Source organism: Trachinotus anak, unplaced genomic scaffold (genome assembly GCF_046630095.1).
Source record: "Trachinotus anak isolate AG129_WGS33_773 ecotype Australia unplaced genomic scaffold, CSIRO_AGI_Tana_v1 ptg000028l, whole genome shotgun sequence".
In the NCBI taxonomy this organism is placed as follows: domain Eukaryota; kingdom Metazoa; phylum Chordata; class Actinopteri; order Carangiformes; family Carangidae; genus Trachinotus; species Trachinotus anak.
Window position 1 is genome coordinate 5248863 of NW_027273879.1, and position 14147 is coordinate 5263009.

The window sequence follows — 14147 nt, forward strand, 5'->3', positions numbered from 1 at the left end:
ATGGAGAGTTAGATGAGAGGATTGATTTGCTGTTTTACAGGTGGTTTTATGCCAGACTATTTCTAGGCTCTGAGCTGTTGCCAGGTTGCCAAGTCCAAGAATAGTTCAAGTCCAACAAACAAAGTTTCTTTTCCAAAATGCCAAACTGTTCCTTTAAGGTCAACCACACTGACTTTGAAATTAGCTTGGGTTAGTAAAAACATTAGGCTAAAAGGTGAGATTTAAGATAGTATTTAGTAAAGAGGCTTTTGAAAAGTTGACTGTATGTTTTGGATTCATACTCATTAATATTTCTTACTACATCTTTGTAAATCTTCATTTTTCACATGTTTTGAAAGTTAAGTATCTATGGTGATCTATAAGTCACGTGACTGATCAATGGATACCAGAAACCACCTCAGAAACCACTTTGATGAAGGCAAAATAGCCAAAAGAATATCTGGAATTATTGGTGAATACAGTTTATTACTGCATTTAAGTATTGTCCAAACTAAATTGCAAAACTCAAGTTTTTGCAATTTTCAAATCACTGATGCACAAAGAGGGTTTACGCCCAACTGCAGCTTTGACTTATGATGCAAAAAGATAAGAGGCTGGCTGTCATTTAACTATTAGCAATACCAAGCCAGAGATTTCCATCTCATTGTATCAGTGTTATGTCACATTTATTTCTACTGTTGTGTAATCAGAGCTGCTCTGAAGAAAAAGCACAGAAAAGCAGCAGCCTTTGATGAGTCAAAGTTCACCTGAATTTAAAGAAAACATCTGGACACATTTTCAAGAAGAGTCTGGGATTCATGAAGGGAGAGATGCAGCGGCTCATTGAGACAGACAATGAGACATGGTGAGTGATAATGATCAGACAGGATTACAATAGATACTGCAGCATGACTCAGGTATTTATACCTGAATGTTACGGTAAGCTTGACTGTTTAAAACTATAAAAAATATATTATTATTTCCTTTGCGAGGTCATTGGCTGTCCTTTTTATGCCACAGTGTATCTTGGGGGAATATATTGTATGTCATATAAGATTGATTAATTAAACTTTTCATCTCTTAAAGAATCAACCTTGCTTTAGATCTAAACTCTCTAGACGATCAATCAAAAAACAAAAGGATGCAATACAGTATAGAAACAAAATCTGAGGCCTGTGTTTCTGTGATGAAGCTGACATTTTATGACAAAGTCCTCTTTCAGATATTGCTCTTTAATCATTTATAAAAGAAGGCAGAAAAAAAGAAAGGAAATCCTTGACACAAGAAGTATAAACTAACAAGTCTGTGAAGGTACTAAGACTTGTGAAATGATTCACTCCCTAAAAGAATTTGGCATTTTGTTGTTGTCTCAGTCCATGGCAGCCTGACATGGAGGAGGAGGAGGAGAAATGTAGAAAGCAAATAAATGAAATGTTTTACTTGAATCCTCAAGGACATTTTGCTGCAACAGAAATTGAGCTGGCAATCACATCTGGTTTTGAATAGCATTCATGTCACAAACACCGTTTCATGTACAGTGGGAAGACACATTTATGAAAGCACACCACTGAAAACGAGCTCCTCTGAAGTAGCTTATCACAATTACAAACACTGTGGGTCACAGTGGGTTGAATGGCAACCAGCAGGATTTATAAACTATAAAAGAGGTCATCAGTTTGATGTGCAAGTTTTCAAAGCAACACAAGACAATGAACAAATCACAGGTGCATTGGTTTTGAAAGTCACATTATGAAATTGTGCTTTGCTTATTCATGTTTGTGCAGAGTTTGACTCTGGAAGGATGTTTTCATTCATTTGCTTTCTCTGTGCTCACCTTAAGCCCGATTGATTGACTAAGATCGACATGTTATATCATATTGGAAGCAAAGTATTGTTCTGTATAAACCTCACATGCACTGAGAACAGACTACTCAGTGAAGTAGGAGACGTCATTGTCCAGTAGCAGCAGCAACATTTGCATATTCATATATTCAAAACATAGGAAGCCAACACCACGGTCGTAGTAGCAAGTTTGTTTAATTCACTAATTCATAACTTGATGAGGTTTCACATCACGACACACGCTGTACACATATCCCTTACAGCAGAGGACACACTCAACGCCTGCAGATGTAGAAGCAGTCGATTCATGAGCTTTGGACGCATGTCTCTGCAATAAAATAACATAGAACATGGACGGGCGGATGGATGGATCGCTTTGGACAAGGAAAGAGGTGTATTGTCAGACTGGAGCATATCGTTGGTGTGTATGTAGTGTTTGTGAGCGCTGGTTGTGAACGTTGTGAACTCTGGTGTAGTAATTTCATAGAGTCATGCTTTTGCCAGTTACTATCTATCTATGATCTATGCATTCGCTACTTAACTAACTGTATCTGTACGCTGTGTATTGATAAGTGTGATACCTGAGAGCTGGTGGTAATGTGTGAATAATCCACCCAGTCACTGGCCAACCAGTAACAGATGTAAGATAGAAACAGCTGTAAGAGGTACGTGTAGACAGTTATTCCCAAAGCATCCTCATTACTGATGACACAACAGAGGCAAGGCAACAAAACAACACAAACACAAACTGTATATTGCTGACCACTGCATACCTCATTTGAGTGACAAAGGCAAGCCGTGGCTCTGACGACTGTGTGGGATACAGACCAATTAGTCCCTGAATCAAGACACTTCCCCTCATTAAAACTGAATAGGTTTTGGTAGAGTAATGTACTAATTAAGACTCATAACAAACACAGAAAATATTCAGTAACTGACATTTTTAAAAGGAGGGCAAATGAAATATGTGCATATTCCAGTTTTTCAGTACATAATGTACCACAAAATCTGCAGCCACAACTTGGCCGCTGGCTGCTCGAACACGAGGAACCGTACGTAAACAAGCGCACCCATGCACTGAAAGCTCTTAGTGAAACTCCCCCTTTATCCATGCTACAAAAGGTTTAGTGCTGGAGGGCTTTAGCCGAGGAAAAAAATGAACATATCAGGGCATAAAACAAAACTAAAACTCATCTGTCTTTATCTTTGAGTACACCAGATACATTCCCCAAGGTTAAAAACATCCCTAATGCCTCTGTACGTTCACAAATGAATTCAGGCTGCAGTTCAGAGTTGCATGCGCACAGTGGGTGTAATACCCTCATACCAAAATCACACATTCTTACTTCAGACTTGTCATTTGTATGATGCACCTCAGGCACATTGGGTGGAGTTTTCCAGAGTAATTCCAAAGATCTTTCAGGAAGCTTTATACTTTTTTTTCTTTGATGAAAGTAACTTCTAAGCTCTGAGAGTGGGTGTGACTGAGGCTGTGACTCAGGAGAATTAAACTCAGAGGAAATTCTGTAATCAGCCAATTACCAGATTTTGTGATATACTCAGCCTTGTCTACTAAAACCCGAATCTATCAAACGTCATAAAATCATATTGTTTCTCTTCAACATTGCACACATGAGATTTCCCTCTTCCATACTTCCTAAGAAAAACTATCACAAATATTATCCTTATCAACAGAAACCCTCTGTCAGAGAAACTGGGAAACAAACACTTAAATTAACACTTGAGGTAAGTTATTTACAGATCTGTGCTGTAATAGTCAGTCTGAAAGATTTTTAAAAATCAGGCAGCAAAACAAAACTGGTAATAAAAGTCCTCTTCATATTAATTAGAATAACAAGAAATACACAGGGATATTGTTCTTTATCAATTCTAATGATGGCTTACTCTGCATTACGTTGGGTTTAAGAAGACCCCAATCATAAATGGAAATAAAATTTTCCATTGTCTTTCAGTGCAAAAATTGACAGATTTTCTCGTTTCCACCAAAGGAACAACCCCGGGGGACCATGGGGGAACCCTTTGAGGAACTCAGGGTCTAACTCAGACTAAATTTAGTTCCTGTACAGTGGTTCCAGGTGTAAAAATATAATGTATTCACACTTTCACATCCATTAAATGCAGATTGACCAGGTCTCTGCCACAAACATATCAATATTTGGGATGCTCTGTCAAAAACAGGTTGACACACAGCTCAAAGTCTGCACCCTGTGGATAATTTGACTGATCATAACCCACTGTACTCAGACAACTCTGAATCACAGCCTCACAGTCACATTGAACAACCTGAAGTCAACTATGTACATTTTACAATCACAATAATTTCTGTTCAGATTTCCTGAAGGCTCTTGGGCTTACAAAGCTGTACCTCACATTTTTCTGGCAAAAAGATTTTACAAAGGGAAACAGATATCAAATACAACCCATAATAAGTATTAAAAACAAAAAAAAAAAACTTTAAATCTAAGGTATTAAGTCAAGGAGAGGCCACATTTACACACCAGGTACCAAATAATGGATTGAATCCAACATCAATCCAGACAACAAGAATTCATCAATCGAAGTAAATAAATAAACTCAGGACCATTGTAATGTAGTGACAGAAACAATAGTGAGGGAAGGAGGATGGAGAAGGAGGTAGGATGGATGGTGCTGAAGAAAAGAGAGGAGGAGGACGAGGAGGGTGGGAAGACCAATGCCTCACTCTGGAGCGCCGTTTGTCGTTCCTGTCATTCTCTCTTCATCGCCCTGTTTCTGGTGCTGCAGTCTGGCATAAGTCACTGCATCTCCCCTGAGAGAGACAGAGAGAGAGAGAGGGGAAAGGAACACAGGATGCGAGAGAAGGATGGTAATAGAAAGTAATGAAGAAGGAGGGGTGAGTAGAAATAAAGAAAAAGCAGGAGTAAACAGGAGAGGGTGACAATGTTAATTGCAAGGTTATTACAGGGCTGACCTTGTCAAAAGTTAATTTGCATGAATTAAGAGGCTCATTAGAAATGTTAGAACTTCCACGCATTAAATAAAAATCTTATTAACTGATTATAATGTGACATACTGCATTTAATGTGAGAGCCTGTTATAATATTACATTTTAGGAGAGTGTTTTATGAGTGAGACATCAAGAGATATGAGTAATTACAAAATGAATAATTAAAAGTACTGCACATCTTATTCAAATTGATACTGAAAATAAATAATATAAAACAGCTCATACTTTCATTCTGTTGCTTTCATATACGTCACTACATGTTACTAACTACGTCTTACTTTTTGCCTAAAGACGCAAGGCCGTACAGAACTCCTGTAGCAAAGGCGATGGCATTCCCAAACAAGGTTGTAAAGGAGAAACTCAAGAATACGGGAAACAGGGCCATCCTGAAAATTAGCAACGGGGGAGACAGCCACCAAGAGACAAAAACAAGAGTCAGTAAATCATATGAAGTACATGCTGTGGATAAAGTAACCACATTCCAAAAAGTGCGTCCAACACCGTATGCAATGTTAATAACTATCAGAAATTCACATTCCACAATATTAAATTTTTCATTTTGTGCAGTACAGTCTCCAATGACACAAATATGTAGAATGCACAGTTGTTCTCACCCACAGTAGAAGAAGGCTTTCTGCCAGGGTTTGAGTTTGTCTGCACGGGCTGCTACTGCATTAGCAAACTCTATGAACTGGCAACAGAACGGGACTTCGCACAGAAACAGCACGAAGGCATTCAACCTTGAGACGGGAGGAGAGGGCAGAAGCACAGCAAAGAATCACGTCCTGTTTTATCTGAGTTTTAAACCAAAACATATTCACTAGAGACAGAGTTTGTTCATGATATATTCATTAATTCATTCCTGGTGTTTAGCAAAATCTTATTTCTGGGGAAACAATAACATAATTTGCATTGCCAATCAACCTGATGATTGTGTTCTAAATTAACTGGATTATGGGAAAAAAAATGTCTATAATTGTGAAAAAGGCCTGTCGTTCATGGCCATTTTCCAGTGTCCAAGGTTAGATGTGGTGTAAAGAGTGCAACTGGCAAAACAGCTTGATTGTAACTTTTATCTATCAATCTTTTGGATTTGTCACTAAACTAATGATGCAAACAGTTTTCTTGCAGGGAGGAAAAAACAAACCATCTGTGTTTTTTTTTAATTTTTAATTTTTTATGGCATGTTCTAAAAAGTTATTTTCAAATTCAGAACAAATCAGTACAGCCCTTGCCACAACATGTTCACACAACACGAAGTTTTCAACAACTCTGTCATTTGAACAGTGCTGCAAGTGTGGCTACACAGCTACATGACACTACTGACTTTCTTTCAGTGTGTTTCCCTATTCTGACATCAACATGGACATGAGCCTAAATGAATATACAAAGACATGGTGCTAAAATAGAGCTCCCTCTATTGTGTAAATAAAGTGGTTGTATAGTGCATCTATTGTTTTTGCTCCTGTGTACGAGCGGCACATTATAACATCTGGTCTTATGGAATGTGAACAAGCTAATTTATGCAGCCTACATTCAATTAAGTGTAACTGTGTTAAATACTTACACCATCCACACTCCAGCAGCAATGTTTAGAGGGTTCACAGTGACACAGTTCCACACTCCTGAGATGGCACAGGCTGCATGATTTGGACAAAACAAAAGACAAAGCAAAAGGGCTGTTATACAGGAAATATTCGCACTGCAAACACTGAAGTATTAATAAAGAACTAATTATGAATTGGCATTTAATTTCTGAAAAATCTGAGAGAAGAGAATAGATCTTAAAGTTATGCATGTGGCTATTAAGAGATCCAGTTCAAACACTTTGAACACCATAAAAAATACATATTCACATTGCATGTATATGGTATATAGTTGGTTAGCTAATGCCTGGTATACTAAAAACAATACAAGAAAACCAGCAATGCAGTGTCTAGATGCAAATGGCCAACAAACAAACAAACAAACACAGAAATATCTTCCAAGAGCAGCACATCACTGTCATATTCATATGACAATATACTCATATTAAAAGCATATTGGAAACACCTGAAAAACACTGAACAAAATGATGGAATCCTGCACTCAAATCTAGATGTAAAAGCTATTATGAAACATGCTTGGACTGAAAATTAATTACCCATATCAAGTCTGAAACACTAATTACCACCGTGTCAAATCAAAGCAGGCTACATTTTTATTATGTACAAGATAATTTGTTTCAGACAGATTCCTCTGATGATAATTCTGGGTAGTTCTGGGTATTTTCAACAGAGGCATGACTAAAACTTGTACTGAAATTTCCATTACTTTTTTACAAGGCCTATGGGACCTGCCTATATCCAGTGTCTGAAAATCCATTGTCTGTGTATACTGCAATATGAGATGAGCTGCAGGTATATGAACAAACACAAGTTAATTGGTAAGTGAACCGTAGTGTGTTCACAGGTTGTGTAAAAGCTGTAAAAAAATTCACTTCAACGTTCCACATGAGGGAATTTTTGGTAGGCTGTGAAATAATGTGCAATACAGCAAAATCACACATTGTAGAAGTGTGTAATTAACACATGAGCAGTAAATTAACCAATTAAGTCAGTCCTGGAGGGATAAAAAAATAACAATCATCAATCCATGTCAGTTTTTTGGGGGATAACTGCTGAAAATTATGAGCAGCTCTGAGTGTGTGCACAGTGAAATCAGCTTGTCTGGCAACACAAGGTTCGGGTATAAAGTGATACCTATAAATAATCCCTTTCAAATGCAGAATCTACAGCTAAAGGATACAGTTTAATATAGTTTCAACTGATTTGTCAATTATTTTCTTGATTAATGCATTAACTGTTTGGTCAATGTATCATACAATTATGAAAATTATCCATAAAGGTTTTCCAGTCCAGTATGATTTCAGTATTTAAGAGTCTAGGCCATACTGTGCTACAGTATCAGGCTGAAACTTCAGAGAGAGAACAGAGGGTGAATATGCCTGGTGTCTATGTGAACTGTCAGGCCAGAGAAGCCCACAGTGTCACAAACAGTGGGAGAACTATGCAGCATATCCTGCTCCTTTAGACCATCCAGCCTCCTTAATAATACAAAGCCCATTGAATATGCAGTGCCCCAGCTGGTTAATGTGATACAGGCGCTTTGACTCTGGTGTCACTGTGAAGGAGAGAAGGATAGAGGGAGGGCTGCAATGCTGCTGGAAAACTGCAAAGCCAGCAGTTAAATCACTTCTGTCTCACAATGAACTCCTGAGGAAAGGAGTCAAAGTGCCTGCTGTGGACGCAGTGTGTTCATATCACAAAGTTATTTTAGGAATAACAAGTTGTTCTGGCATAACCAAACCAGGCAAACAGGCGTTGCCCAGAATTAGCTGCAGCAGTGTTGGGGACAATAGGCTGTGACAATGCTTTTGTCTAGCTTAGCTGAGCAACTGACATGTGATATACACACAATCAAAAAAATGTCTTTCAAAATAGTCATCTGTAGACTTTACAGTCCTGTCTCTCCGCTCTGACCCGGATATCAACAAAGCTAAAGAATCCACACAAGTACCAATATGCTGACAAGAAAATAAATCTACCTGCCTGTCACAGCAAACAGCACAAACTGCACACTCAATGGTCGTACTCATTGGACATGTATGACATGTGTATCATTGTTTCACTCATCAAATGACACAAAAAATAACTTACATATTCCTCCCAAAACCCCAGCTATTTTGCAGAGCCATCGGTACCACCATGTCATGCCATCATCCTCCGGGGTGGTTTTCGTGGACGCTGCAGTCTCTTCAGAGCTCATTGTGCTTTTCTAGCTGTGTTAGCTAAAGCTACACGAAGCCAGTATTTACAGATGTCAGCCTGAGACCACCAACAATAGCTAAGTTAGCCTGTCTCAACAAACTACCTGCTAACTTGCTAATTGCGATACAGCAGTCCCTTTCCGTAATATCAGACGTAATATCAACTTTTAAGTATTTAAAAAAAAATATTTTCTCTCCTTTGTCTACTCCTGTTGGAGCCAGCTGTTACCAGCAGCTTTTCGGACAGCTCCCCCCGTCACTCAGCGCCAGCTAACCGGCTAGCTGAGGCTAAAAAGCACCGCCACCAGCTGCCGCTAGGAGCCGATATCACCGCTGTATCCGGCTTCAACTTATTTTGTAATTGAACAAATACTATCCTCAACACGTTTTCTGCTGATTTATAAGAAAACACGTTCCCCAATGTTTGTTTGGATCCACGTAGCAGCTCCGTTGTTCTCCTTGGTCGCTCAGCAGATGTAAGCGGTGCATTGTGGGAGGGATTCCATCTGCGTCATGGTTTGTTTACATGCGTCCGGATGTGCGGATGTGTGGGGTTGCCACGAGTATTATGATACACATTTGTGCTTATCACATTGTAGAGATGAAAACCTTGCAGCTGCATTTCTGCTGATTTTAAGATTTTCATATTAATACAAATGACTTGCCGGTGTAAGCCTCAGTGTAAACTATAATCCTTCTTAACAGTCAAATTTTATCTGAATATACCATTTGATATATAATTTAAATGTAAAAAGAAATATACAAACAGCTTTATATTTGTCCTTCAACTTTCAATCAGTTTGTAAAACAGCATAAAGCTTTCAAGCTTCGTTTTTTTTCTGTCCTAATGCAACAGTTCCATATGAAGGTATTCCCAGAATCCTTCCACATTCTTCTAACCATCTGGTTGAAAAGAATTTCTGTCCACTGCACAATTTAAGGGATTTTTAGCCTGTTTACAAAGCTACAACTGTGCCATTTCCTATACAGGTAGCTGAAATTACATTTCTCCTTACTTGTTCTGTATGACCCCCACACAAAAATAAAATATATATATTTTTTTACATTAGGAAACAATGGTGCAACTTGACACAAGGGTTGAACACTAATTACTCGGTTTTTTTTTTCAATCTAAGTAGTTAGAAGAGCCTTTGACAATTGATGAAAAAGTGCTTCTTGTAAGTACTTCTGGGCTTTTCAAAGACCACCAGGTATTCATTATTTTTGGAAAAAAGGATGCTTGTCTCTGTGACTCGTGACTGTGACAGAGCCACAAACTGTTGGCTGCTGCTGGTCAGATGATACATTATGCACTGGGAAAATCAAAATGCATGGCTGTAAACTTAGGACTGAATGGGCAAAAAGCATTAAAGATGGCAAAACAAACCTTATTTCACCCGCATCCCTACACATCAAAACAAAACAAAGAATATTTTTTTCCATTATTAAATATCCAATTCCTCTTTAATCACTCATTCACACTTTTATATACAACACATTCTTCCCAAATCACTCATGTTATCCATGAGCCTTACAAACAAGGGCATACCCATTTAGAAGGTTGTTTTCTTTTTAAATGTCTGCACAAACTTGAACTGTGACCAATCTGCAGGGGGATGACTGTGTCTGTGTTTAACGAGAGGTAGATAATCGTGACAGTCGTCTGTGTGTATCTAAATGATCAACTATAACACTTAGGGCAGACTTCTTTATTCAGACAGCAGGGTGGACTGTAGTGGCCTCAGAGTCCTTTGGCTGATCTTCCTCTCCTCCAGTACTGGCGCTTGTTTCCTCTTCCCTGTGGGTGTGTGACACAGCATGCCATCGAGGGTCTGCTGAGTCACCTGACCGGCTTGTTCAAGCTGAGTCACTACCTGCTCCACTTCCATCATGTGTGGTCCACCCTTACTCTGCAAGCGCAGCAAATCCACCTGTGAAAGAGGTCACAAGAGACCACTGAGTCCACTTATTCACAGGAGTTTTTAGAGTAATTTACATATCAATCTCTGCAGCTGGTATTAACTATTTCAAGCAGTTCCTGATGACAATTCTGATTAACAAACTGAGTAAAAGCACAATTAACAAACTTTGGGGAATTTTTTAAAAAGCGCTCAGAGAGGATACAAGCACAAATAATGTATCTAATAATGTATTTATCTTTTAAGATAAGTAGCTTCTGTGTCACTGAGTAAACAGTCAGGTGTTCAACTCACCACATCCTGTGAAAACTCAGGCTTCTTCACAAAAGAAGGGCTTTTAGGTAATATAGCTGCAGACAGGGTGGAAATGGCATCTATCACTGCTCCCGACATCGCTAGTAACACAACCTAAATCACAATTAAAAAAAATTAATAAATGAACAGTAACAGCAATAAATAATGTATTGTACAGTTATATGATGCACTCTTACTTTCAAATTTTGGCATAATCTGGTGTCTCTGCTCATAATTTGTGAATAAAAAGATTTTGCTTTTTCAATGTCACTCTGGAACAAAAAAGAAAGCACTTGTTGATGACAGTTAAATATTCTCCACATCTTTTTGCATGAATGAAGGGTATATAAAAAAAATATAACTTACCTGCCCAAGTGCTAATGCTACAGCAAAGCAGTAAGCATGTCTGGGGATGAAGTGCCCTTTTGTCTGTCCCTCCTCTATCAGGGCCTTGCAAATCCTGTAGGACTCTGGCGTGTTCTGACCAACATAAAACAGGAGATCACTCCACAACAAACACCTGATACATTTTAAGACACAAATTTCACATTTATTAATTGTAATTAATTGTCTATTGTAGATCAAATAATTTAAATGGTACCAGTTTGTAGCAGGTACCAGCTGCCAGTGTCTGTGTGTCTTTGTTGAATGTTACACCTTGGTTCTTCATGGTTCTTAATACCTCCAGAGCATCTGCAACAGCCAACATTTGAAATATCATAAGCATGTGACAATTTTTAGAAAAAGAAAACACTAGAAGGTTAATCCATCACTTACTTTCGTAAGAGCCTTTTGTGAATAGCATGTCTATGGCAATGTTAAAGGATGTTGAGTCGTTGAAAAAACCTTTCATTGACTGTTTAGAAAAATGAGAGAAATTGACTTTTACTTATATATATTTAATACACTCAATAGTCAAAGTAGTGCCAGATGTAATATTTTACCGTATCTGTCAGTGTAGCAGCAGCCATGTCCTCCAGACCCAGCTCATAGCACAGTCTCATGAAGAGAGGACCAAACTTAAACTCTCCATATGCCAAGTTTCGGTTCTCTGCATGATACCTATTGAGTGCAAATTAACAGATTAAGATACTTGATACATTGGAGATATATTTTTTTGCTCCATGCATTGGGTATAATCTAATTTCCTTCATTCTAATGTGTTGTTTGTTGTTTGTGCAGTACACACTGTCAATAAAGGATAGAGGACTATACCTATAGATGGCATCTCTGGCAATCACCATGTCATCTGCAGACTGGCACAGGTGAAGGAGAAGCTTCAGCTCATCTCTCAGTACCAGTTCATTCTTTTGCAGCTTCTCACTGAATAGCTCAATATAATTTCCTGTAAAATTAGGTAAATGTAAACCTTTGTGTATCACGTATAACACCAATGAGCAGGCATGACAAGAAGCAGTTTATTGCAGCTTCGTGCCAGTGACAAGAATTACTTCACCTTTCGATCCAGTGACGAGGTGAGCAACAGCCAGCTTCTTTTGCTGAAAGTCTTGAAGTTTGATAACATCCTCTGACAACAGATGCCTCTTAGCTGCAGAGACAAAAGGTTTTTTTTTAACGCCAGTAACTATAAAAATGCAGCTATTGTAAGGCTGTAACCAACAATTACTTTCATTATCAATGGGTTAGACAATTAATAGAAAATAGTGTATATTTATATTCCCATTATTATTCCCTGAATCCCAAGTTAACATGGTCTATTATCAATTTTATATATATTTTTATTTTTATTTTAATTAATCAACTAATCACTTCATCACTACAGTAATGATTGGTTTCTGGTGACGAGGGGAAATAACAGTTGGTCTAATTTGATTCAGCTGGTTCTTCTGACCATGACCTGATAGCTTATAGCTATGTAGTCATGTAACCTACTTGAAATTTACAATATACAACTGTTACAAACTCTGCCACTAAAAAAACAGGTAAGTTTTGGGGGGTTTTGTTGCAACACACCTGTATGGACTGTTAAAACGATTTACATTATTATTACGTTATTATAGTTTTAATGTAAGGTTTAAATATCTTTGTTCACATGGGTTATTTAGGAGCAGCTAATGTAGCTTCTCTCTGCCTGTAACCCAGCCGGTTTTAACGGACACCCGTGTTTCAGACAGGCCACATGTTGAGGAGTTTCGTTTGTCTTACCTCCTTTACAGCTTTCAATCCATCCTGGCTGTAAAATACCTAAAAACACTCCTTTACTTGGATCATGTACTAACGACCGACAACATTTACCAAGTCTCCTCAGCGCCATAGTGCCCACTGACTGTACCATCGCAATGAAAACAAAGGGGATGCTTTTGAACCTATTATAAAAGTTTAAAACACCAGTTGTCACCCAAAAAAATTAACCACATTTTAAAAAGAACTTTCACCCTATTACTACTTTAAATAGAGCAGGACAACCTATCTTATTGTTTATTTTTAATATTAGTAATACGTTTTCAGTTGGTATAATCCAACATGGCAGCGACTGGTAAACCGGTGCAGGAGTTCAAGTTTTAAATTTACGTCTTTCACGTGTCCACTCGGTTACACGAAGCTCTTTCTGTTTTTTAAATTTATTTTAAATTAATTAAATTTTTTTTCCTCGTTTTTTTTTTACTTGAAATGCGATAAGCCCGACACAGATGATAAAAAGGTGTTCATCTTTTAACCTGCCAGTGGTGCTGTTGCACTGCATTTTAAAAGATGTTTGATGTGTTTCGAGCTCATTGTTATGTTTGATCTGGATAATAACAGTAATAATAAAAGTAACAATTATTTCACTCAGTGTTGGGAAGGAAAAGCGAAATAGTTTGTATATACACTAGGCCTACATATAATTTCCTTGATTCATCAAATAATAATTTGTTAAAGAAATGTCACAAAACAGTTAAAAGAGCCCCAAATGTATCATTGCTCAAGGTGTTAAAAAGCAGGAAAGTTTAATAATGTGTACGACTAGAAAAGCATCAAATCCTCTCACTTAAGAAGCTGGAATCAGCAAAAGTTTTGTGTTTTTGTTTTAAAAATAGCATAAACGACTGCACTTGATTATCAGTTAAAAACTAACATTATAACCCCCATGAAGGTAAGAGTTATTGCAGGACTATTGCATTAGACTGCATTAGCTTTAGCTTAGTGTATCTAATAAACTGGTAACTGAATGTTGGCAAATGTGAAAGGTCACTGCTTATGTTATTATAGCCAAACCATTCAGAGTTTTATGCACAGTCATTGTTTTTGGTCCAAATGTTAAGTTAAAAGAAACGCAAGCTGACATTTTATATTCACT

At 37.8% G+C, this 14147-nt stretch overlaps 2 protein-coding genes across 2 annotated transcripts; both read right to left on the reverse strand.

Annotated features, from left to right (window-relative positions):
* Positions 1-2000: 2000 nt before the first annotated feature.
* cacfd1 (calcium channel flower domain containing 1) lies at positions 2001-9145 on the reverse strand. The gene is made up of 5 exons (XM_071466147.1): positions 8527-9145; positions 6396-6468; positions 5443-5568; positions 5107-5214; positions 2001-4630 (listed from the first exon to the last, which is right to left on the reverse strand). Exons 1-5 carry the CDS (start codon positions 8633-8635, stop codon positions 4540-4542), a joined length of 507 nt encoding a protein of 168 aa, XP_071322248.1. The 5' UTR covers positions 8636-9145; the 3' UTR covers positions 2001-4539.
* A 1184-nt stretch (positions 9146-10329) lies between these two features.
* ptcd2 (pentatricopeptide repeat domain 2) lies at positions 10330-13169 on the reverse strand. The gene is made up of 10 exons (XM_071466148.1): positions 13016-13169; positions 12306-12398; positions 12065-12194; positions 11794-11911; positions 11627-11705; positions 11451-11542; positions 11216-11329; positions 11047-11121; positions 10850-10963; positions 10330-10567 (listed from the first exon to the last, which is right to left on the reverse strand). The coding sequence occupies exons 1-10, from the start codon at positions 13143-13145 to the stop codon at positions 10346-10348; spliced, it is 1167 nt and encodes a 388-aa protein (XP_071322249.1). The 5' UTR covers positions 13146-13169; the 3' UTR covers positions 10330-10345.
* Between the last annotated feature and the right edge of the window lie 978 nt (positions 13170-14147).